Genomic DNA, 27,429 nt, shown 5'->3' with positions numbered 1-27,429 from the left:
GATGCACAAGAAGCTGGGAGAGAGACTGGACAGGACAGCCGATCCAAACTGGCCAAAAGGATATTCCATACCATGGAGTGCCATGCCCCATAGATAAACTGACAGGGGTTGGCTGGGAGGGGCTGATCACTGCTGGGGGACAGGGCTGGGCATTGGTTAGTGGGTGCTATGTAACAGTACTGTGCATCACTTGTTTCTTTTGGGTTTTATTCCTTATTATAACTATTATATTTTACTTTGTTTCCATTATTCTTATCTCAACCCAGAGACCTTACCTTTTTCTGATTCTCATCCTCATCCCACTGTGGGGAGGGAGGAGTGGGGAAATGAGAGTGGCTGGGCGGTACTTGGTTGTCATCTGGCGTTAAACTACGGTAAGTGGAGGAAAAAAAACCCAAACATTTTTGACAAAAAAGGAATACTAAAGTGCAAAAGAATTTAGAACTTCCCAGACACATTTCTCTCTTGCTTGTGGAAGTATGAAAAACAAAGAACATGCAAGCTATGAGCAGGAGTAATTTTCCTGAGCATCAAGTCCCAAATGATAGGAGCTTACACAATCCATGAGACTGCAGTTTATACAGTTCACATTTCAGAAGTTAAAAGGAATAGACATTATTTTAAGAAAGGAAAACCTCAAGGCTTATTTTAAATAAAACACACTCATATCTAGTCACAGATGAAGCAGTTCACAAGTGACCTTGTAACTTGCCAGAAGAAAATGAGGCAATAAAATCTAAGTGCTTTATGGTAGTAGCACTGATGTGCAAAAAAAGATCAGATGTACTACACAATTTGGTTTCTGTAATATAATTATAAAACTATTTTCTACCATGAATCATGAAACACCCAATGTCCTGTAGCTGCCAGAGTAAGTGAAATGAAAGATCTCCATTTGCTTTAAGGAACTTGCATTTACTGAATCAGTAGCTACAACTAAGAAGGCCAAATAAAGATAATCCATGAGATGTAACCCATCCTGCTTGCAACTTTCCAAAGCTCACGATTTTGTTAGATCAAATGAGCTTTCTCTGCAGTCACAGAGTGAAATTTTATGTCAGGTACTAAACTTCTCACACATATTCCTCACCAACACCACTGAATGACAACCCACCTCTTCCCCCCAGAAGTCCTAAAGATCAAACTAAAAGCCTTTCATTAGTGGTTCGTTTCCTTTACTTTTCCCCTGCCTTCTTGAGTTTCTTTAAAAAAGCAGTCTACTCTCAAGAAGCAGAACTTAACTTTTTTCAGTTAAAAAGGGAATTCTCAAACAATGAAGTCTGCTACCAGTCTTAAATGCAGGGTTACTGCCATTTCTAATCTTCAGCTCAACTTCAATGTACATGGAAAGTTTACTGCTTGCCAATCATAGCATAACACAACCATTTTGAAAATAATGAAACGCTAACTAAGAAGTAAAAAGTAAGGCAAAGATGATCAGCCTGATACTCTTCCACAGGTTTCTCACTGCACTGAAACCAGTATTTATCAGGCAAAGTTTTAACTTTTTCTCAACAATGCCAGTTTGTTCTTAAGCTGCAATTAAAACTTTCACTGACTACCCACATCAAGCAACTTAGAATCTTGTTGCCCATGCTAAATTAATGGAAGCAGGAAAACGCAACTTCCAAAAGAGAGCAGAAGTTTGGAAAACATGGTAGAGGAACAAAGCTCAGTACAGTTCAAAGAGCAGCACAGCAGGTCCACAAATGTATAAAATGCTGCCCAGAATACAGAATTATACATTTCAGACTGTATTCACATCTTACAGTTCTGCTGAAACAAGAAGAAAGAAGCAGAACTTGTACAAAATTATTCTAAAGCAATTCAAACTGTTCTATGTGTAGCTTGATGCAAAACCAAGCACATCCGAATGTAAGATGAAGTGCTCTCCTAAAACTAGACCTGAGGGGCTGAGATTCAACCACTAAAAAAACTGGCAGCATTCAGAAAATGACAGCATACAGTGCACCAGCACTTTTATAACACTATTTAGTCTCACTTTCAGTCGTGACTTGTGCACTTACCCAGAACCAGTGATGTTACTCCTCATTAAAATATATATACAGTAGAGGATAATGTGCATTTTATTAAAAACCTCATTTTTTTTTCTCAGTAGGTTTCAGTTCTCCAAAGAAGATGAGACTGGTTTTTTTTCTGGGGAAGGCAAGAGGATGGAGATGTAGCATTCTTAGCTAATCTGCTCTCACAGAAGATGTTTTGGGAATAAGAATGCTGGGACTGGTAAAACTCTGCGACCGATGTGTGTCACAAATACTACAACACGTACAACTTGGTAACTTACGGAAATGGGGCAATATATTGAATGAAGAGCATAGTTTCATATATGTCAAAGACTTCCTCCAAGAGTGTTCATTTCTATTTGTTTTTTGTTTTAAGGATGGCTGGTGTCTCCAACATGATCCAAATTAATTACTTCAAATGTAATTGTCTTTCTGCGTTCCAAAATGATCATTTAATTGAATTCCATTCCATGTTGAGGATAATAGAAAATAATTAGGATCCAAAGAGATAAATACCCAGCATGATATTAGTTAATATGAGAACCTGGAAGACAGTGAAAAAGCCATTAAGTCTCTCTGAAAGGAAACAGAGCTTTCAAATAAATAAGCCATCCTTATAGCAGTGTTCAGAGATAGTGAGAATGACACAAGTGTCCCACATATTCTATCACTAAAACCTAAGGCTTCTAAAGGGACAATCTAGGTAAGTTTCACTTTGATTCAGGCCTCTTTCTTTAAAAAAAAAAAGAAAATACTGAAAGTCATTGAAAACACAGAATACAACCTCCATGTGCATGATATGCATCAAGAACACAATTTAGAAATGTACCTAAAAATACCTCCAGTAAGATTAAGAAGGGGAATGTCACTGATTTAGGAGGATTTATATACAGAGATAAGCACATACCGGATAACGGAATACTTGAAGGTAATAAATCATCAAAAGTTACTGAATTCCTAAAAATGCAAGCCTTGGAAATGGGCAGACTGCAGAATCAGGAAGGCATCCACTAAGTTGTTTTCTTTTTTCAGAAGTAAGGGCCTAAGACCCCTTAAAGGGTTACTAAGAGTAACCCTTTAAATGTTAACACCATACAGGAAATTCTAGAGTGCAGTAGGAATATTAAATACAATTCTTTTTTCAGAATACACAGATGAATATCAGAGCACATCAAAGCTTCCACTGCTTAAAACATTCTTTGGTATGCAGATAAAATGGAAGCCAGTTACTCAAAGACTACAAAGCCTAGTGTGAAGAGTCCCCTTGGAAACAAAGCTTTTGAAACTTGTTTAAAACTTGCTCATCACTAAGGACAACAAAGACAGTTCAATGAGCCCATGATGTGGTACCTATACAATTAACAGCAGCCCCTTTCAAGATCCTAACCAGAAATTGTTAACCTTTAAAGGTTTAGGTGACAGAGAACAAATACAGTTTGGTGGCTAAACGAATGGCCTGTTTGATGAGTTCCAAAAGAATGCCAAAGAATCTATCTTGTAACTACTAATTCTCTTCAAGTCTGAGAATAAGAAGTGTCTCTGGAAAATCAGATTAGACTCTGATACAACAGCAAAATCTGATTTACACAACAGAAAGGAAAATTAAGCAGCAATTAATAACTACAGCTTCCATAAGATAAGGATCATATGTTGCTCTGCACTACAACAGGATCTCTGTACTGTAGGATTTGTTCAAGGCATTTTAAAATATGCAAGTGGAGGCAATCTTAGTGAAGGAATCAGAAAACACTCCAAAAAAGCCTGAAACAAAAAAAGAGCACACAAGAAGAAATATTTCTCAAAAAAAAAAATTTTACAACTCCTTCCAAGACAGTATCAGCTGTTCTAGTGGTACAGATTGATGAAGCAGTAGAGTAGAAAATGCCATTACAAAATGCACATACAAAATCTGAAAAATTCAAAACTAACTTTACAAACTGAATTCCTGAATCAGCTTTGGTTTATATAATTTATGGCATGTAAAACAGATTACTGGAAAATACAAGCTTTAAGTGCCTGAATCACATACAGACCAACAGTATGTCATACAAGATCCAACAGAAAGTCAGTAGTATTTAGGACCACTTACTTCTAATTACCTTGGTGAAAATGACTTAAGAGGATTTAAGACCAAAATCTTTTTTCCAACATTTTTTTACCTATTTATGCCCAACAGTTAAGATCCTTAAGAAACGAATTTTTTAAACATTTTCCATTTGAAGAGTTTTACTTTCTCACCTACAAAATCCTGATATAAATGAAAAAACCTTTAGAGGTTTCTTAAAGACTTAAATCAATATGTATTATTTTAAATCGCAACTTACATAATGAAAAAGCATGATAATTATTAATCAATATACTGCATGAAAATCCTAGTGCCTAACACTCTTTCAGAGCAGCCCAGCAGCAGCTACACCTACAAACAAAGGTTGCTCCATTCCCTAAACTGAGCTGCTCCTGAATGGAACTAACTTTCAGAAATTACTATCTACAGGATTTTACACAGAGCTTTTATCAACACAGGTTTTTTTCTCCATTCATAGTAAAGGTTTCCCTGCAATGGTGAGAACACAACTTTTGGGTATGGTATCCAAAGAAAAGCAGAGATGGACAGAGAACTCCAGAGCTCTCCTATGTAAGCAGGTCCAGCAATCTTATTCTATTGAAAATAAATAATTTAGCAATTATTTGCTTTCTGTAGCTATTTAGAAAAACTGGTTCATAATCTGTTCCTCTTTCTAGGACAGAGAACAGAAAATGAAACTGAAGTTGCTACTCGAAAGAGAGATCAAGGCAGAGATCTGCCACTCCTGAGATGACATACACAACACAACAGTAAGCTGCAAATCTTCGAATTACTTCAGTAATCAGTTACACAGCTGCATTCCCAGTCCTAGTTTTCCAGGTCTTTTTTACCTTGAGAGGTAATTCATGCAGAGAGATTAAATGAGTATAAAAGATCCAGTGCTTTACAGCCTTTTTCTATGATAGCTTGCAGGGTACTTGAGGAAGTGCATGACCTGAATCCTTTGAGACTCATCATACTAAAAAATTATTCCTGTCTAGCAAAAATTAACAGTGCTTGCTATCCTAAGATTGTCTTCCTGGCTTCATTGACAGGAGATGGAGAGACCAAATGAGATGCTTCATTGCTCATGCAGTCAACCTGACAGTGCTTGAAGCATCATCAAGGGAAGACAATCAAGAGCTACTAAATACCAGCCCAGCTTTGCTATTCTTATAGGCAAAACAGAATAAGAGTTAAAATAAGACTGTCTTGCATGTTCATATCTTTGTTTCTAATTGGATGGATCTATAGTTGCTATTTTCCCCTCAGATCTAAAGTACTTTCATCTTCAACACAGCATTTTTTTAGAGAACTCAGGAGTTACCCATGGTTATCAGCTGAACGTTAGTTCTCAGCATCTGCTTTTGTCTCCATTTTTTTCCAATGCCATGCTGTTAGGAAGTAATTTCTGAGCATTATTACAGCTTTGGAGGGAAGAGAAAAAGGAAAAGTCAAGGAAGAAAATAGAATAAAAGGAAGGAGAAGAAAAAATGAAATCAAAGTGGGAGCACTACCATATTTGCATAGCATGGCCTGCCAAAGTGACAGTAGGATCAATGACTGCTGTTTTGGTAGCAACAAAACAAAGCAACTTTGCTTCAATTTTACCCATTCTTGAGCATTACATGTTTCTTTGTATGGGATATCTTCTTAATGTGTACACTTCCCCTGTGCACACCAAAGAAATTACATCTGGGTACTACAATGAGAAACACAGTAGAGAGCTATTCAATTAAAACCATCCCCAAATACTCGCCTGTGCCTATGAAAGCGGCAAGTTCATGCTACCATAATTACTCTTTATGAAGGACATTCCTCTGTGCATGCAAATACATAATCTAGTGTAATCTCACTGAGTGGAAAAAGGGGAAAAGAAACCCACTAGAAACCACAAATGCACACACAAAGCCTCACTGAGAGACATGAATCTGCTGTCAGTCATACTGTGTAAACTGTCCCACTCTCTCCACTCTCAGCAGAATGGGCCATAAGGGACCAGTGCCTTTGCCTGCCAGGTTCAGTGTCAGACACTACGTGTTGGAGTCACTGAATTAACCTTTTCTATCATCCACTTCTTAAATCAGACCTGTGGGTGAGTATGTGGGGCTTGGACTAGATAACCTTTAAAGGTCCCTTCCAACCCAAACTATTCTATGATGTTCCAAACAGGTCAGCTGACTTGATCCACTTTGATACACTGTATGTCTGATAAGAGGGGACTTCAGCCTGTGAATTTGAAGGTAGGTCATCTATACTCAGCCCCAGCACCATGGCAAGTGTCTCCTTAAATAAATTAAGAACACACTTGTAAAAAGCATAGTGTGAATCTCCAAATTCAGTAACTTTTAAAATATTTTCAATAAATCCCACAGTTCTGTTTACCATCTGCACCATACAGAAAAAAATACCCTTAAATGTCACAGATGAATCACATAGCAAATTATGACATTTAATGTTTTAGAAAGATAAACTTAGGCCAAGAAATGAGCTAAGTATTAAAATAAAAGTTAAAAAACCCCAAAAAACTAAACACTCCCCCCCCTAAAAACCAGTACCAGAACACACTAAAAGGCTCCACAATTCCTACAGCATCAAGAAAAACACAATGGCTTCTAAAAATATTTGTTTTGGTTATAATCATCTTAGAAAACTCAGCAATTGTATGCTGGGTGCTAATGATTAATATTTTAAAAGAACCAAAAAGATACCACTTCCAAAAAAATTAACGAGAAAAAATTCCAGAATACTATTGTATAATGAATGCACACACCTTACAAACCTTGAAAAAACCACCAAGTTGCCATTTATCCAGGTGTTCATCAACCCCCCAACATCCTCAACTATGTTGCTCAAAATTCCCATTTTAATAACATAAATCAAGGAATAGGAAAAAGATTTTTCATAGTCAGGCAGTTAATACTATGATTATTTATATGAAAGAAAACCAGAAAGAACATTTAGTTTCTTAAAAGCCACTGCAAGTGTTGATTGGCATATAATAGTTTCCTATCCCATCTTTCTGCCTTATGCACTTATTTTATTCTATGAGTATTACAAAAACTCTCCCTTAGCTCTAATAATGCTCCCAGAAATTAAACTGGCAGAAATGTTCATAGGACTGGCAGAACCCCTGTCAAAAGTTTGAGTGGGACAAAAAGAAATTCAGAAATGCAGAGGGGTCCTTTTTTTTTTTTTTTTCCCTCTCCTCCTTATTTTGCTTTATTTTCTTAGCATATGGTCTTGCATTTCCCAGTGGCAAATCAACCTACTAGAAAACCAATTAAACAAACTTATCCTGACAACTCAACAGTCCCCATGTCTCTACACTGACAAATTTAACAATCCAAGGAATAATTCCTTTTAGGCCTTCACAATCTCCAATACTTTGTTTGGAAATTCACCTTAAAATGTTTTATGTTTCCAAACCTCCTGCAGTCAGGCAGAATTCTTGGACAACGCTAAGTGATCAAATAATTTAAATTTCAAATCAGACTTCATATGAAACAATCACTATGCATTTAACTACAACACACATTTGTGGATCTGTCAATAGCTTTAGTCAAATTGTTGCACTTGATTAATTAATATCAAATATATATATATTTATATACACACACATGTACTACCTGTTTATAAAGATATATATTTATATACACACACTGACCCGGAGAGAAACTTGTTATAATTTTTTGTTTTGTTTAAGGATTTATTTTTTTTTTTTTGCTGAGGGACCTTTATTTTAGTTTTTTTATTTACTGCGAGGACGTAAGTTTCTTAGATATGCATGTTTTAGTTTCACTTCCTCTATTGAGTGAACGGTAACTGAATGTTGTACCTATGAAGCCTGACTTTTAGCCAAACTGGCCTTTGTTCTAGAGAGGCAAAGATTCATTAGAAATCAAGTACTCAAATTAGAAATCAACAATTAAAAAAATAAACTGTGTTCCATTTCACTCCAGACACAATGTCTACCCATATCATATCACATTAAGTAGTAGCAGTCCTCACTATATTATTACATTCTATCAAATGTAAATAGAATGTATATATAGGTTACTTGCCATCGTTTTGTAGTAGTGCACCAGAAACAAAATCTGCCTAACATTTACTAACAGATTTAATACAGAATCTTTGTTGTGTACTGCTGACTGTATGTGAAGTATGTATTAAGAAATGATAAATTCCCCCACTCTGTGCTTTTTACTGTGTGAATATTCTACTTCAGTGATCCAGATTCTAAATACTGGTTTACATGTGTTTCAGTACCTTGAGAAAATCTGTGTAGCTGGAAGCAAAGTAAATCATTTACTTCTGTCACTGTTTGGGACACAAAAGGACTAAGCAGGCAGCAGGAGGTCAAGCAGGCAAGCTCTCTACTTTATTTTCTGACTCCATCTTAAATACCTTCTACAAGCAGGCCAAAAACTGGCTACACAGGCAGCCACCACTTCGACCTCATTGGTGAACATCACCATCAATCATTTTTTCTCCTCCCAGGGGAGAAATAGGTAAACAATTCTAAAATATACATAGTTTACTTGAAACTGCATGAGAACAAATGCAAACAGTAAAAAACAGGCAAACTTGAGGCAACATACTTCACTGAAATTTTCTACTACTGCATTTGGACAAGAAATAATAGAAACATAACATACTGCATTATTATAGTCACCATCTGAAATCCTGATTCTGTGGTAAGTTCAGTGGCTGTTTTAGGATGGTGTATTTTAAATACTTCATTTCTAACTAAAATAAGGAGTACTGTAACAGTAACTGTGAATTATTTACCTAAATTTACAAAAGCTTAAGAAATGATTATTAACACCAAGTACACAGGCAAATTTCATCTGATCATAATCAAGCATTTTACAATGCTAAAAAAGCTTTCTTAAAACAGTAATTTGTTCTATCTGGTATCTTACTTATACACAATTGATATAGGCAGATTTTTTAATGTTCAGTAAAATCTACCTTCTATCCATTAATCAGTTTCATTTTCCTCTGATGTAGTAACTGCACAAAATACTTCCCTGACAAAAAGGATTCACCTTGGTAACAAAAGAGCAAGGTAAATATACAATGGGTATCTTGAAAAGGTTATTGAACTTGTCACAGTTAAGACTGGACATGCCCAACCTTCAAGAATCATACATCAGTCTCTGATGTCATTAAAATTTCCTAAATAAACCAACAATCTTCTTTAGGAAAATGCTGCTAGATACCACATGAAGCAAATCCAAAACACATCAAGTAAGTATAAGAAATTTTTAAACACATCTCCACTGTGCAGCTGTCACCTTCTACACAGCAACTACAAAGACTGATGTACTCTGTGAATGCCCTAGTAGAGCACTAGAAAATTTAAATTTAAGATTACACTACACTCCTGCTTCATATATTTTAAAGATTCCCATATGAAAGGTCAGAGTATTGAAATGAACTGCTTTTAGTCCTCTTTGAAGGTTAACTCATGTTGTTCAATACTTCCCTACTTCTGAAAAAGAGCTGGCATTTCAGTAATCTTGGGTATAAAAACCAATAGCATGTGGGTTTTATACATGCTTAAAAAGGAGTGTTTCAGTGGATCCTGTATGTCCTTCTTGAAAATCGCTGGAAAAGCATCAAGCTCAAATCTAAGTCAAGAGAGCACAACAAAAGCAGTCTATAAGAATAATGAAACCATCAGTCAGGTGTGGTTTTACTCTACCAAATAAACTTTAGAGTCTTCATCATGTAAGAATACAGGATTGACAAGAGAGGGGGAAACACTGAAGAGACTGAAGAGTAAGGGACAGAAATAAAACATCCTTAAATAATGTCAAAAACCCTCATAATGGCTTTGAAGAGGTAAGAAAGAAAAAATATCTAACACAGCTCTTGGCAACTTAAAAATTTTAATGCTTTGTATACTAAGAAAAGATTTTTTAATTACTTTTTCTGTATTCAGCAAAATTAAGGATAGTTAATATTAACACCACTCAAAGAAAACTGTGCAACAATAATTCAGTTCCAACTGCAGGGATTTCCCACAAAGCTGCTAACTCATGTCAATTCACACAAGAAGCCTGTTGCATGCCTTTTCCTATGACTGAATGGCTTTGGAAGGAAAAACTGCTGGATTCTACTAAATAAAAACATTTTTACCTACAGGATGAGATTAAATTTTGTAAAAAAATAGCCAAATGGAAAGAATGCACTGCTGTATACATCACCTAATGCATTTTTATCATAACACAGATATCTGCATGAATCAATACCAGCTGTGTACACACAAAAAAAAATCTCAACTGTTTTGAAATCTTGGTAAGTATCTGACATTTGTGCTGATTTCCTGCTGAACTGTAGCTCAAGATAGCTGCCAACTGCAAATTGCTTAAATTAGTGTGGAGACAAATTTGAAAATAATATGAGGAATAAAATTGCTTATGTGAAAGCAAAATGTTTGGTTGCAAACAGGAAGACTAATCAAAGGACTAAGATCTGATAAACTGCCACATCTGCATGACCCATATATGCTTAAAACACAAGACACAATTCAAGCCTAACTAGAACATTTTCAGGTGAATATTAATTGGCTAAACTGTTTCAATTCACTCTCCTTGAACAAGTACACATTTTAACTATAAATGCCCCCAAGTATTAGTTCTACACAAGTTTAATTCCCTTTATATCTTTACCAGCTTCAGGAAGAGACTACATAATTTTGTTTTAAAATAACAATAGAAAAACCTTTTAACTTCTGGATTTTATTCTTGTAACTGGGTTGTTAGTTTTGAAAATAATCAAAAGCATATTTGCTTTACATACACTTAACTCCACAGAGAGAGAGAAAAATGGCTGAAATTAAATGCATTCAGAAACCTGGTGGGTTTTGGTCTTGTTGCTGCCTTTTTTTCCCCCTTAAGAATTAAGTTTGTTTTCTTACAAAAAAACCCCTATTTTTCCCCTAAAGAAAAAAATCACAATGTTTAACATAAAAATTTCAAGGAATTGGTACTAATTCCTGGTGTGATCTAGCACAAAATGATTCACTGTGTGTGATAAAATGCATTCTATATATAGGTACATAATGAAATTATCTAGATTATAAACTTGCAAATTAGGATATTTGGAAACCAAAGCTTTTTATATTAATAACAAAGATTATCTGATTTCCATTATCACACTGTCTTCCCTTGGTACTTACTTCAGAACTAAAGTACCAGATCAAATCTGCATGTTCTTTCCAAACTGTTAGGAAAATGATTGGAAGTTGGGGTTATCCAAACAGGCAAACCAAAGAAAACCCCAAAAATATAAATGAAAGACAATTCCCCTCATAAATCTTACGTAATGCTTTCTCCTGCCATGATTCCAGCATTAGAATCATTAGTGTCCTAACCTGATCACTCAAAAAAACTCCAGCCAACCAACCAATTAAAAAAAGTGCACCACCCCACATCCCAAAAAATCCTGTTATTCAAAACAAAAAAATTCCCACCAAACAAAAACGAAACAACCTAAAATCAACAACACTTCCCTTTCCCTGCAAATAAACCCTCCATATCCCCCAGCTTTTGGAACACATCTTCACATTTAATATTCAAATTGCTTCATTCAAAGAGACAAAATCCCCACATGCTGTTTTGTTATCTGCATAGGAGTTCCCAACATGACAATGAAACAGAGTATTCATTTCAAAGGTAATACGTAAGTCATAGCAATGGCCATGGATGACATTAAGGAGATATCTGTATGTAATTTCCTCATGCTGCTTTTCTTCCCCAAAAGGTTTATATGAACTTCTCAAATAAATAGAATTATGGTGTGCTAAGAGAAGATGTAATTAATGTATTAGGCTGTTCTGCACTAATGTATCAAGATAACATCTTCTTTAAAATATCCTTTAGATAGTCTCACTAAGAGCACAATCTTACCTTCAACTCTATTTAAGTGCACAGACTAAAGAAAAAAAAAACACACGAAGGGTCACTGTATGTTGGGATTTTAACACTTCCATAAAACACATGGATATACAAAGTGCCTCATGCACAGTCATCAGTCTCATAATGTAAAAATATGCTTGGAGTAATACTCAGTAAAATGAATTCATACATGGCACAAGTATTTTTTAATGTTCCTGCTTACAAGCCTTCTATTTTTGTCATGGAATGTCAAATTTCCATGTAATTTAACAGGGAATTTACAAAAAAGCAGCCGATTTGTCTATACACCCATCCATGTGATCTTAAAAAATGCATCAAGAAACTAAAGAACCCAAACTTGGTTCAATAAGTCTAATTGTCTAGGGCCAACACAAAAATGAATAATAATTTTCTGAACAGTAACTACTCAACTGTGAGGACAACCTGTTCCAAGTGCTAAAATTTGAAGATTAACAATCACATGTATTTAAAAATTAACAGGTATGTTAACTTTCCAGATGCATCCATTCAAATAAGTTTTGTAAACATTTACCTGTATCCAAGCGCTTTACAGGGGACTCATCATCAACCTCAGAATCTCCACATGCACTCCTTGATCTTTTCCTTGGGTGCAGAAGTGTCTCCAACCTTGGAAGGACTACAGACAAAAAGGTTTTGGTCCCTAGCTGTGGAGAAGTTGGCTGGGTTTCAGTGTTCTTTGCAGACTTTTGGGGGCTTATACTTTTCGATTTGCAGAAGAGAATGGATGTACGTCTGTTTACATCAGTTGATGACTCAGCTACAGCAGAAACAGTCGACTCATTGAGATTACTGTCAAGTAAGTGTTCTGGAGTGTGTCCATTTATTTCTTTCTGAATGGAAGTACTATATAATTCATTATCAAATTTTACTCTTTTGTAAAGCTTACTCTGCTCTGGATTGAGTTCTACTGGTTTGAGGGTTGGTGGTTCTGAATTAGTCTCCAAGTTTGAAGGAAGAGGTAATGCATCTGATGGTTCAAGTTTAGGGGGAGATTTATCTCCTGAAAAAATTATAAATAGAATGTGATTTTTGAAAACCTGTAGTTATAAAGTCTATTATAAAACTCACTATAAATGTGCAGCCCACCAAATAAATTGTTGTCTGGAAACAAAGCATAACATTTTAAAACCAAAACTTGTCTAGCAACAATTTGTCCTAGTTAGTAGTTCCTACTTTTAGACTGGGAATGTAACAGGGGTAGAAAAGAAGATGTCTATAGCTGGTGTTAACAATTTATACCTGGATAAGTACTTTCTTCTTCTCATGCAGTTATGTTAGTTTCATTAACTAAAAACTACAAAAATCTATTTTTTCCATTAGAAAGTTGGGGTGGTGGATGATTATTTGTTAAATGCAATTATACTGCCATTCAAGTAAAATTTTTGATAACACATTTTTATCTATTTCGCCTTGTGAATATTACACCTTACCTGCCTATGAAAAATTTTATCAGCTAACCAATAATAAAAAAAGTACTTGTAACCTGCTTTATTTGAGTGAACTAAAATGTGTTACAAAATCTACACAAGGGCATGATTTGTAAAGCCTTTTTACAGTTCTGACCAGAAGTTTTACCTATCAAAAATAAAAGGAAATAAAAATGGGGAAGAAAACCCCAACACTCCCAAAATCTTGCCGCTTGATTAGTCACTAGTTGACAAATAACACACTTGATAATGCAGATTTGATATGAGAAATCAGAAAAACCACCCTCTACCATTTTTCTCCAGGCCCCTTCCCCCAACATTTAATTTTTTTTTTCTAATATGATCATGTCCCACTCAATTCCACTAAATCCATGCTGGTCCATGAAAAGACAAAGATATGACAGTGAGTGTATAAAAGTAGTTTCAGTTTTTCTTGACAAGTAATGGGAAAGAAAATAAACATTGTACTATTGCAGCATTCCCTAACACAAATAAAAGGATGTCCTAACCCATAATTATCAACTCAAAAAGATGTTAAAATCTTTCTAGCTTCCAAAAGAATCTTTCAAAATACAAGAAAGGAAATACTTATTCTAGAATAACTGTATAACACTAATATACTATTTATGCCATCACATAAAATATTTAAACTTAGTTAAATTTTCTATGCCAACTGAAGAAAGGTGTAAAACCCCCCAAGCATTTAAGTCCTGGACCTGCAGTTTATTTTGCTTGGTTTTGGCCCAGCAATGCTTACTTGGAAATCAATGAATTCTATGTGCAGAAAAATCTGTGCCCTGTTGTTTAAGATTTAATCAAATAATAGCATAATTCATATTAAAAAATACCTGTTTTTAAAATACAGTGTGACTGTGCTTCATCATTTGAAGGCACACAGGTAATAGAATTGGTAACTAGTATTTCAGGAAGACCACAGAATGAAATGTACAGTCAGATAAGCACATTTAAACTACCAGCCATTAAAAAATCCTGTATGTTAAAATCTCCAAAGTGACTTTCTTTATGAACAAAATCTGATTTTCTTACAACTAATTAGAAAATATTCACAGACAGATTTAAGAACGTATAACCCCTTGAGAATTATTTAGAAACAAACCCTAAATTTCAAGGGGTTATTCTGGTACTGTATTTTTCACATGATAGAAGACTGGAAACAGAACTGCAAGGGGGTAATGCACAGTTCTATTAAAGTCAGCCCCTGGAGATCCTGGGCACAGGATTTTAATATTTTTCTTATGGTTTTTTTGGGCATTTTTTTTTCTTTACTTTTCAATGCACCTTCCATTTGAGAACTGAAATTTGAACTAATTATTATTACTCTCCACTAGGTCAGAATCATAACAACCATACCAATCAACCTGGATCATGCCTTTCATCATGGTTTTTTTAAAGCATACTGTAAATACAAGAAAACCACTACTGCTCACTTTGGATTACTTTTTTCACAAAAAAAAAAAATAGCTGAAGTGAAAGGCTGTGGCATACAAAACATTAAGCTACAAATAAAAAAAGTTGTGGATTCATTAGGTGCCAAACCCCACATTCCTAAAGAACTGTATTTATCACCACCACCACTCGAAGATTAAAAAAAACCCCAAATTTTAAAAACCCAAACTATTGAACACTTTGAGAACACTTAAAAGCCTCAGAATAAGATAATGTGCTGATTCATGTACATTTTTTCTACCAATGCTCAAATCTCCAGCAAGTTCAATGTTTGGAATTGAAAACTGAGTTGCAGTTTGAATGGCAGTTAAGGACAATTATTTTATTGACTTCACCTTTCAAAAATTTTGATAGCATCAAGCCACAACAAATAGAGACTATTTTTTTTATTACCATGCTTCCACTTTCCCCTGAGCTCTTTCCTCCTCCTATCCAATGCACTAATTCAAAAATGAAACACATCTCTAACTCGCCTAAAGAAAAAAGTTTAGTTTCTCTAGAACTAATCATGACACAAAGTCAACAGAATTCTTATCAGAGTGACAGATTTTCTTTGCATCACTTAAAAAATGAGCAACAAAAACCTCAGAAACTCATTTAAAAGCTAAAAATGCAAATATGATATTTAATTAAAAGATGCAGTTAGTCCTTCCAGCACACTGCTCTCATTGAAATCAATGGCAATTAGCCAAGAGTAGACACAGTTCTGAGACAAATGTTTTGAGGAGGAAGAGAAGCAAAAGGGGAAGAGCTGGGCAGTTATGGCTGACTTGCTTCTACATGAAATTTGTTAAGTCTTATCAATAGTTAGTTTTATTTAAAATAGATAAATAAGTAAGCCACCCCAAAGCCTACCCACCCTCCTCCCTAGAGCCTGGAGTAGTGAATAAAAAAGCCTACAAACAGTACAACAGCCAGAGTCTTCATTACCATTGACCTAGGCTCACACAATCCCTAATACATATTTTGACATTTAAGTGTATTTCCAAACGTACAAAGATATTTTCCACTCAGGCATTTCCGACTGCTTTTCATATGAGATTGTTTGCACTTGCCTTTTCTAACACATAATTTTTTGAAACCTTGCTACTATGAAAAGTAATGGAGGGAGGCTTTTTAAGAAGATCATTCTACCCTTAAAATATTTGTTGTGATTAAGCAGCTACTTTCATATTTTAAAACTATTACTTTAATTTTAACATCAGTATTTTAAATTTAATTCATATTAATTTATCAAATTCTTTAATGCACACTATTACTCACATGAGAGCACTGACTGAAGCAGCTCAGAACAGTATTTATTTAAACCTGGTTAACAATCTTACCTTCTTCTTCTCCATCTTGTTCTAATGCTGCACTTTCTTCTTCGAAACTTCCAATACCTGATTCTATTTGAGGAGCTTGGTTGTGTTGCTGACTGAGTTTGTTGCGAATAATGCTGATTTCTTTCTTTAACAGCTTTGCTCTTTTGCTCCTTGACCCACTGGATTTCATTGCACAGGTGAGATCAAGTTTTTCTAGCAGCTCTCTCAGCTGTTCTTCCAAGGACATGTGTGCTCTGTTTGCAGGATTCAGTAACCTATCCACTGAAGTCAAAACACGTACAATTGAAAATGTGTTAGCATTTCCCAGAATGTTTCTCAGAACAGTAATACCAACAGGAGGAAAAAAAATTGAATTGGCATGCCAAAAGAAAAAAAAAACTGTCAAAAACTTATTTAGATTATGGTCAGAAACGTGGAAACTAATTCTTACAATATATTTACTGTTTTTCTTAATCGGCATTTTGCTCAAAAAACTAAGCAGTAGAGCAAAGAAGTACAAGGTCAGAAGGAAGGCATAATTAATCCTTTCCACTCTAACAGATGAATTCCTTCTTTTTAAAGAAAAGGACAAAACTATAGTTATAAAAGAAATGTGTTAATTATTCTTCTGCACTGCCAGACCTTAGAAAACTCACATATATGTAAAAAAAATAAATTTGAATTCCTAGTACTACAAACATGCTCGATTTTTCAAGTAGGTTATTTAGGAATATGCTGAAGGTTATAAACACTGGTATTCATTTTCCTTGCCTTTCAAGCATAAACAATCATGTGAAAGAAAGCACTCAAAACTTTTTCCACCTAAATTGTTAAATTAGGCTCTGACACTGCCAAAATCAGAATCCAGATAGCATTTAATGACAAATCTGGTAGAATAGAAACACCAGAATGCTTTCAAGCAAAGTCTTTAATGGAGGGTAGGGAAACCAGTTAGCAAACTGAACAGCAACAATCTTGAACATCTGTATGGAACATACACACATGTGTGCAGTGAAAAATGTGACTTTCATAAATAACTGAAAAACATCTTACCATCTTCCCAAGAGAAAGGCTGGGGTGACTCAAGTTTAGGCCGTTCTGCTAAGTGCATTCCAGTTTCATGGTTATAACCAATTCCTTCAGCATCTCGCCTGGCTTGCCTGAGAACTACACCTCCTTGGTCTCTTAACCGCACTGCAGCTCTATAAAATATTGTATCTTTTGCATTGTATTTCATACAGTTATCTATGATCAGATTGAAGTCTTCTTCAAACTCAGTGAGGTTTTTATAGCCTTGAGCTTCTAACCGTTTTCGCATGGTGGAGAAATCCATAGGATGTTTAATATGATCCAAATAGTCTGGAACCTTTGAACAAATATTCAAAACAAAAATGGATAAAATTGTCTTATTACAGACCAAGTAACATTAGTTACTAACTGATCCACTTTTTAAACCTATTTTGTAACACCTCAATACAAGAAATTAAAAATGTAACTTACAAGTGCACATCTTGATATTGCAAACATTTGCATGCCAACAGAAGTTTATGTATTACAACATCCTGCATCTCAGGTAACAAGTTTGAGCTCTACTTAGAGATGCTGAAACTAGTTTTTCTTGGGAATTCTGTGGTTTTATGTACTCCTACTTCCAGGCAATGAGTGATATGACAAGGGAAAATGGCCTCAAGCTGCACCAGGGACAGTTCAGGTTGTATATTAGGGAAGATTTCTACACTGAAAGGGTGGTTAAGAACTGAACAGGCTCCCCAGGGAAGTGGTGCAGTTGCCATCCATGGAAGTGTTCAAAACAAATGTGTGTGGTACTCTGCGATATGGTTTAGTCGGCATGATGGTATTGGGTCTAAAACTGGACTTGATGATCTTGGCACTCTTCAACTTTAATGATTCCACAGACAATAAACAGATGTGTATGCAGTATATGCACACACACACACATATACTCTAAGTCTGTCTAGTTTCACCTTCAAGTAATAACTTAGTACCTGCATTGCAATTTTTGATAGCCTTCGAATTTGCTTTACCAAAATCATCTTACTGAAAAGTATCAGTATGTACCCAACATTCCATACAAGTATTTCCCAGAAATTATTCTGGTATATAAACATAAAAAGGCTCTCATAGCAGTCAACTGTAAATCATAATGTTAATTATAAGTAATCAGAATAAAGATTAAAAGGTAACACTGCTTCTAAATCTGCATGTAATGACTTGTATCCCGTACTTCAGTGCCACCAAACCACATGTAAACATGGGGAAACACATACCTCTTTCAGGTTCACTGGCTGAGCAAAGATACGAGCAGAATCCTTTTCCTGCAGCTGATCCAGAACCGACCGCAGAAGTACAGTGAATGGAATGAGCTGAAGTTCCATAGTAACCTGCTCAATCTTCACCTGAAGAAGTAACAGTTATCAACTGAGCATTCTTCATTAACATGGGGTATTAAAGCTATAGTTTAGCAGCAATAGTACAGTATTGTAGACAAGATATAAAATATAAATACATTTAAGTAAATGAGTTAAGTACTACTTTCAATATCATCAGTTGGCATTTACCTGACATAAGTTTTCAGCTAATAATTTTATAAGAAAAAATAATTCTCATTCCTTCAACTCCAGCTTCCCAGAACTCAAACTTGTATTTCATATGCAAGAATTTTGTTCCACTTTTAAATGTTTTTTTTTAAGATGCTACATAATAACAGCTTCATGATTCACCAATAATGTTAAAACAGTAAGAATTTAAAAGTAACATTTCAAACTAAACTTCAGTTGTACTGCTATTTCAAAGTTTAAAAAGAGAATCTGATTAATAGGCTACATAAGACCAAAACAAAGAGTACTTGGAAAGACAATGTTCTACATCAATTCCAAGAAAATTATTTCCAAAACCAGAATCAACATCTTCAAATACTTGAACATCCTTCAGATTTTTTTTTTTTTTTTTTTTTTTTGTCTCTACTTTAATTCCTCTGCAGATTAATTTTCAGGTGGTTTAAAGAGTTATCAGCAATGAAACAGTCTTGCTATGGCTTAAGTAAATTCTTAATGAAAGATTAAATGTGTGTGTAAGTTAAACATGTAAATAAAGTATAAGTGAACACACATATGGAAAATCCATGCATTTAAATAATAATACATGTAAAGCAAGTGATACGTGAATGCACATGAATAATGCCTAGAATTCCAGAAAGCACTCCAGAAGGACAATTTGTATTAGCTTGCAATGAACACTCACAGTTTGCAAAAGTGAAAATGAAACTGTCTCTTTAGAAATAAAGACCATTAAAACCCCCCTAAGTGCATTTTGCAGTCAAGAGTTTTCACATAAGATTTTAGCTTTCTGCATTATCACCTCCTCAAATCTCTTCTCCTGGCAATGATAACTGAATAACAGAATGCTGTAGCACTTCAGATGCAGCTTTTATTTTTGCTTTCTTTTGTGACAGAAGATAAAAGGGCTACAAAGTATATGGACATGTATTGAGAAAACCTAAACAGATGAAATCTCCTACAGTTCTTCAGAAATCGAATGTTTTTCCAAGTCTAAGAGAATGTCTTCTAAAATAATTTCTCTATACCAATGCACACAGCATGGGCAACAAACAGGAGGAGCTGGAGGTCACAGTGCCAGTAGAGCTATGCCCTAATTTCCATTACTGAAATTTGGTGGGATGAGTGCCATGACTGGAGTGTGACTATGGATGGCTACAAGCTGGTCAGAAGGGCCCATACCAAGGGGCAGAGGGGTTGCCCTCTACACTGAGAAATGAATATATTGTGAAGAGCTGTCTCAAGAAAAGCCATGAGAGAAAGTTGAAAGCTTAGACACCAAGGTGAGAGAAGGAATCCTGTGGCTGGTATTTATTTCAGATCTAGGAGAGCCTATTGACAAAGCCTTATTCCTCCAGGAATAGACAGGTATTGCTTCTGCAGGCTCTTGTCCTGCTGGGGACTTCAACCCCTCTGACATCTGATCTAGTTGAAGATGTCCCTGTCCACTGAAGAGGAGTTGGACTATATGATCCTTGATGCTCCTTTGAACCCAAGCCATTCTTTGGTTCTATGAAAATTTTATATATTTTAAATTGTTTGAGTGCACAGCATGCACTCATATGTGCATATGTTACTTGACCCTAAGAATTAAAAATACAGCTGTCCTTCTATTGAAAATACTGTGTGTGAGAATACTTAAATTATCTTTCCTTCAGAAAAGTTTCACCATTTACCTGTTCTCTTTTTAATTTTTCACGCTTACGTATAAGTTCTATCAATAAACGAGCTCTTTCAAGATCATGGCGCAGCCTTTGCCAGTACTTCAGTTTTTCTTTTAAGGCCTGCATTTCTTCATCATCTTCTCTCTACGAATAGAATTAAAACGTTTTCATGAAATGAAAAATGCATACCTCTTTTTATAAGACAGTTCTATACAATTACAAAATGTATGCAGACTACTGTCCTGTAGTTATTGCACTTGCTCATAAGCTTCATGCTGCAACAACAGAAAACCTGTGATCAGGGTATCTTCCAGAGTTACTCAAGGGTCTAATTGAAAACAAACTCTAAACGGTAAAGCAATCCTATGGCAATGGCTATTGACATCAGAAGAAGCAACACAGCAAACAGCAACTGAGAAATACAACAAGCTGCAAAATACAGTACAGGGTTTTCATATCAAAATCCAAAGTAGGTGAACATCACCAGTTTCTTCAGAAACTCCAGCCTGGTAGAAACAAATTACTCATTTGGTCAACACAGTCCACCTCCCTCACACCCAGCAAAACTAGGACACACTTGTAACAAAACAAGAGTAATTATGACTTGTGAGGACAGGAAATGAGAAGATGTTTATTAGATAATACAGTAACTTCAAATGGCAGGTGAATAATGCAGTAATACACCCTTTTGGAAAATGGATGAAAGAATTTAATTTACACATTTTTCAGAGTAAGTAATGTTTAAATACTTGCAGTATTTAGATTGATTTGTACATATAAAACCCAGAGTGTTTGTTTGCCTTTATTTTTCATAAAGAAAAGGGAGGATACTAGAATACTACTTACAGGATGCAAATGGTATTAGTAATTCACCAGAAATGAGGCCAAAAAGAAACTGAATTTCTGATATTAGCACCAAGTACACAAAAGAAACATCTGCTTTGAAAAATTATTACATTTGAAAAATGAATATTTTATACAATCATCTCTCAGAGATATCCAAAACATTGCATGCTTGCCCGTAACTAGCATAATGCAATTACACACTTGTTAAGTCTTCCTGGAGGGTGTTCTAAAAGCTAAAGCAAAAACAGTAAATCCCATCAGCTTCTATATATAGAAGACAGAGAAAGAAAGTGGCTAAGCAGATGAACAACAAACAACATTATAAATTATTACACTGAACCCATAAATTCCTGAAGAGGAGAATGATTTAGAAGCACCATAGGTCCTCTAAATGAAGCTTGTGCAATTCTTTCAGAGAGTCGGCTCTAAAAAGAGAATTACAAAAGCTGAAAGCTTAAAAACATTATCTAATAGATTTGCCAGTGCTATAATTCTGTCATCTGCATTGTATTGTATTGCTTTATGTACTTTGTAAAGGTAAAACTTAGTTTTAGTCAAATCTCTGACTTCACTGTAGTTGAAAATACTTAAAATATCAACTATTTCTGCACTAGAACATAGCAACTCAAAACAACTTTGTTCCTCTTTTCAGCAGGAAAAAACAAAAACAAACAAACAAAAAGAAAACAATAACCTAAAAACTGAAGCTAGAAACTTCTAGTTCCCTTTCCCAATGACTATTCCAACTGACAATTGTAATTTCTTTTAAAGAGTTAAATCTTTACATGGACACAAGATAATTTAACTGCTGGGGTCAGAATAGTTCAAAGTAAATTCTGACAGAAAAGAATATTAATATTTTCAATAATTTTAAATTCCTTAAATTCTCCAGAGACTCACTGAAATAGGAAGTCTGCACTGCCACTAACTGCTGCTCTCCTAAACCCCTTTGTCTCTGAGTATAAACCTCATGCATGGAAATGCAACCCGACTCTTAGCTGTACTGTTTTTTCAGTTCTGCTGTTTGTCAGAACCAAATTAAACTGCCAGAAGTAGATGGCTTGTCCTCCCTTTGCTTGCAAACACCCAGGGCCTGCTCTTTTGCCCTATGTAACCACATAATTTAAGAAACTGGGGAACAGAGCCTGATAAAAGCTAAGTCAACAAAGTCTACTAGTTCTAGGGTGGGTCAGGAAACTTCAATACAAGAAAAAATAATGCTACAGCAGGCCTTAGGGTAGTTTCTTAGACACTTAAGTATTTGGTGGAACCTCAAGGTGCAGCTGCACTCAAATAAAATAAAAATCTTTTACCTGAAGCAGTTGTTTTACCAATTTCATTCCATGTAATAGGCACATACTTGTCAATCTACAGATGTGACCCAAAATTTCAAGAGCACCCTGCCTGCCTTTTTTCTTTTGTCTGCACACATATACATTACCTTTCTGAATGGCAGTCTGCTCTGGAGATTAATAGCAAGCCTCCAATTTTTTGACACTTCTATGCAAATAAATGCTGGCAGACAGTTTACAGCTTAATAGCTATGACAACTCTCCTTTGCCCCAACCTATTTATTATCTGACATACAACATACACCTTGATTAGATTGAAAGGTCCAGGCAAGTTGAAAAGAGCATGATGCATCGGTTTCCAACAATCAACCAGTAAAAAACTGAAGATAGAAAGCATTTCTTTCAAAAGTTTCAGCTTTCCGACATAGAAAGTTTCCCTTAACTTTCTGGTAAGAAAGTTCTTCTACCAAATCTTTCTTTCTACAACTGTCCTGAGAACCACCAAGTTTCATTTGGGTGATGACACAAGAAATCCTCATATGAAGAGGGACTCTTCATCAGGAACTGTAATGATAGGACAAGGAGCAATGAGTTCAAACTGAAAGGGAAATTTAGATTAGATATGAGGAAAAAATTCCTGACTGTGAGAGTGGAGAGACACAGGAACAGATTGCCCAGAGAAGCTGTTAATGCCCCATACCTGACAGTGTTCAAGGTCAGGTGGGGTGGGGAATTGAGTAACCTGGTCCAGTGGAAGCTGTCCCTGTCCATGACAGCAGGCTGGGAACTAGATGATCTTTAAGGACCCTTTCCACTCCAAACCATTCTGTGAGTCTATGATATTCGATTCTGTGAGTCTATGATTTTCCAATGGACTTAGTTCTTGCTGAACACAGTGTGACCTAGAAAAGCTAAAACTTATACATTTACTAATACTGAGGGAAGAGGAAAACATTTTTAAGTCTACACAAAGAACATGCAGCAACTGAGAACTCATCTCACCATTAGTATGCTACCAGTGTCTCCATACCAGCAGGAATACTGTCAGTGTAGCACCATACCCCTCCTTATGCTGGATGTGAATGTGTGAGAACAGCCTCATGCCTTATAGAGAAAGTAACTTAATATGATACAAACAAAAATAGAATGACAGTGATGAAACTGGACCTTGAGCAATACAATTAGTTTTATTAGCATGCTCTGCTGGACTTGTATGCCAATCAGACAAAACCATTTAGTGGTTGCAACTTGTGCTCTTAATGAAATCTTCAGCACAGGCATGACCTTAAGTCATCAGCACCTTCTTCTTTATTTCTTCTAACAGTGGCTTTAAACTAACATCACTACAGCAGCAGCAAGCTTCTACACTTAACATTTCATGCCTTATTTTCATTCAAGTATTCTTAATGTACAGGGAAAAAAACCTAAAATAATGAGGATGTAAATCTGTTCCAATACCTTTCCTCAATTTCTAGGTGGAGAGAGAAGTGAGAGTATAAACCATTCTCTTACAGAGTTCCCTGTTTCTGAAAATGATGAATCAGTCCAAGCCTTTTTGCCTGAGTTAGAACTCTTAGACCTTCAACATCATAATATAACTGAACTCTGAAACACATTTATTAGGAAGTAAGCCTAGCTCATGAAGTCTTCTCCCTTTGCCAAATCTGTTTTAGTAACCAGAGAGGGACCAAAACCACTTTCCACCACGCATCCTGAAACCATTTTCAGGGTTTTGGTTCATCACTATAACACTTCTTTTCTGTTTAAATAACAATTTTTAAAAAAACTGGATCTGTATTACATCACTTTTTTATATTTCTTTGATTAACTAAAAAAAATTATGTATGTTTCTTGATATTCTGACCCCTCACATAAAACAAAAAGAATCTTCCCATCTGGACTGAAATGAACAAAATAATCATGCCTATCTAAAAACTTTTAAGGTGTTCTCACAACAGCTGTGCCATTGATGTTTATTGTCTTGATTATAAATTGGTTTACACTTGGGAGTAACAAAATACATTAAATGTCTTGCAGTTATGACTGATTTAATAAATAGCTATTGAAGGTGCTATGGAAAAGACACAATGTCATGCACAGGACGCTTGCTACCCACTAAAAAGCACTAACTACACATTTTTCATCAGCAGAAGCATGTAATACTCAGCTTGCCTTGAAACTAGATTTTACTTTTCAAAAGAACAAACTTTTTAACAGACCAATACAAATAGCTTCTAATTTATTTAGAATAGATTATTTCCTTATTTAAAAATTGTTCTCAAATTAGAAAAGAAAATAATGAAATACTGTTTGTACCGAAGTATAAACCAGCAACTGAATTTTAAAACGCTAATATCAAAAGCCTATTTTATTTTAATCAAACATCAATTACAATAATAATTTTATTGTGACAGTCATTATTTAACTATCATGCCATCCCAGCAGAAAACTGGACTGTGTAATTTTTCAGACACTAACAATGGTCTAGTTCCATACTGCCACAATAGCACCACACTTCTGTGCTTGACTTCAGCATTTTATAAGGACTCAAGCTCATTAAAAAAAAAGTTTATTATTTGAATAAATGAATTTCAACTATTATTAGGTAACACTAATTAGGTACACTGCCAAGTATCACTCTTCAGAAGCTCTCATGCAGAAGTCAAAGATTAATCAAACCTCAAAACGGAGTAACATAGAAACAATGAAAACAAGATAAACAAGTGGGGAATTTATATCCAAAGTAGACTCCACCTAAAAGGAGGCCATGTAAATGGAATTTGTGAATCTCAGCTATGAGGAAAGGCTGAGAGAGCTTGAACTGTTTAGCCTGGAGGAGAAAAAGCCCAGGGCAGAAATCTCACCAATACACAAAAATACCTGAAGGGAGGAGGCAAGAAGATGGAGCCAGGCTCCATTCAGTGGTGCCCAGTGACAATACAAGAGGCAATGGGCACAAATAAGAATGGACATCAGAAGACTTTTATTTTCTTTCTAAACTGTAAGGGTGACCAAGCACTAGCAGAGCTACCCAGAGAGGTTGTGGAATTTCCAGTCCTGGAGATACTCAAAAGCCAACTGGACACAGTGCTGGACAACCTGTTCTAAGTGCCCCTGCTGGAGCAGTGGGGTTGTACCAGATGACCTCCTTTCCAATCTCAATTACTCTGGAAATTATTAATTAGTTTTTCCACAGGAAAAGCTAAAAAAAACCCCAAATAAACACACACAAACATGACAGATCAAATAATTAGGAAGCAATGTTGACCATAGTACTTTTATGATTGCAGCAATCAATGACTTAATCAGCAAACAAAACCACAATTCAAACAAAAATAACTGCTCCACTTCAGAGGGGGAAAAAGTCAATTTAGTACAAGTAAATTATCATAAAATTAATTCCTAAATTTTACAGGTTATTTTACAGAAAATCAAACACCAGGAGAATGGAAACAACACAGCCACCTACACATTCCACTCCATTAAAAAAGGTAACTGGGATGCAGTAAAAATTTCCACATCATGATGCTTCACAGCTTTTCAAAGTCTACACACATGGATCCACACAATTCAGAAGTTTTAATTATTTTTGAAGCTATCCAGTAACCTGAAACCAAAACAGACCACCTAGAGTTGCTATTTTAAAGTCTTTCAGCAACTTATTCATAGGAATGTACAACTAAACTCATGCTTGTCTACAATCCCACTTAAGTGTGTCAAAAGCAAAACCAGAAGTTGAAACAGGTCTTTGAACTCCATCAACAACTTGCATTTTGCTATTACCAAACAAGGTGGGCAATACAGATCGTAACTGGAAAACTGTAAACTAGCTGTCTACTCCTTTACCCTGTCAAAATCCACAGTTTTTTCAAGTGTCAAATAAGACATTTGCTTTGCATCTTTGGATGAATATAAAATAACTTATTTTTTATCTGACAGTACACTGAAGAATGAGTTCCAAAAAACTACAACACTTCAAGTAATGGCATTATGGTATTTGTAATGATAGTATTTTTGTGAAACATTTAAGCAAAACAGAAGAAAAGGTGCAAATCTTTTAATCTCACATATTGAAAAGTAATAGATAATTACCAACTGCCAATATAGGTAGTATCACTTCAGAATAGGGTAAAGAATTTATTCAATCCTGAGTAAAATAAAGATTTTGCTTTGTGCTACGTTTCCTAATTTATTTTTTAGCTCAAAACAGAAAATGTCCGATTTTTTCTTGTAAGTAAAAAGTATGTCACATACCTGTTGTGTGTTTCTTTGTGACTGTAAACTGGACTGCAGTCTTCTCAAGAGTGGAACACCATTCCTAGACAGCCTTTTAAGCAACCAGTAACTGTGCACTCGTTCAACAAAATGCTTCTTTCGTTGAATGGCCACCTGATTCATAATCTTATTTAATCTACAACATGGAAAAACTGACATTGTATTTTTCACAGCAAAGCATAAAACATATTTATCTATGGACATTAATCATCATATATATATATGAATGTATACTGTAAAATCAGAAGTAATCACTATGTTACTAACTTCTTTCAGTAAGATCCCTTCCAGTACAATCATTTCTGAGCTGTAAATTACAACCAAAAACATTGGCTTGACACTGCAGCTCCTATTAAATAGATTAAGATACTTTATAAAGCTAAAGGGAATCAATTTTTTTTGCAATCATTATTGGAAGAGCAATCCCAGATCAGGGCTGAGAATAAAGATTTATGTGCATTTAAGAATGATTTTCTCATTGAAAATGCAATCAGATAAAAAGCTCCAAATCACTATGACAATCATCAGATCATTTGTTGC

General features: G+C 35.3%; 1 protein-coding gene across 1 annotated transcript in view; it reads right to left on the bottom strand.

Annotated features, from left to right (window-relative positions):
* Positions 1-27,429, bottom strand: part of BRD1 (bromodomain containing 1) — a 57,434-nt gene that overhangs the window by 13,061 nt on the left and 16,944 nt on the right. Inside the window, exons 3-8 of the mRNA XM_066318600.1 lie at positions 26,869-27,025; positions 20,489-20,620; positions 18,525-18,653; positions 17,290-17,602; positions 16,258-16,518; positions 12,550-13,038 (exon numbers count right to left, since the gene is read on the bottom strand). Of these exons, the coding sequence (XP_066174697.1) occupies positions 12,550-13,038; positions 16,258-16,518; positions 17,290-17,602; positions 18,525-18,653; positions 20,489-20,620; positions 26,869-27,025 (1,481 nt within the window). The remainder of the gene's footprint in view (positions 1-12,549; positions 13,039-16,257; positions 16,519-17,289; positions 17,603-18,524; positions 18,654-20,488; positions 20,621-26,868; positions 27,026-27,429) is intronic.

This window comes from Sylvia atricapilla, chromosome 5, assembly GCF_009819655.1.
Source record: "Sylvia atricapilla isolate bSylAtr1 chromosome 5, bSylAtr1.pri, whole genome shotgun sequence".
Classification (NCBI taxonomy): domain Eukaryota; kingdom Metazoa; phylum Chordata; class Aves; order Passeriformes; family Sylviidae; genus Sylvia; species Sylvia atricapilla.
The sequence above is the reverse complement of the archived record's forward strand: the minus strand, read 5'-3'. Positions and strand labels throughout refer to the sequence as shown.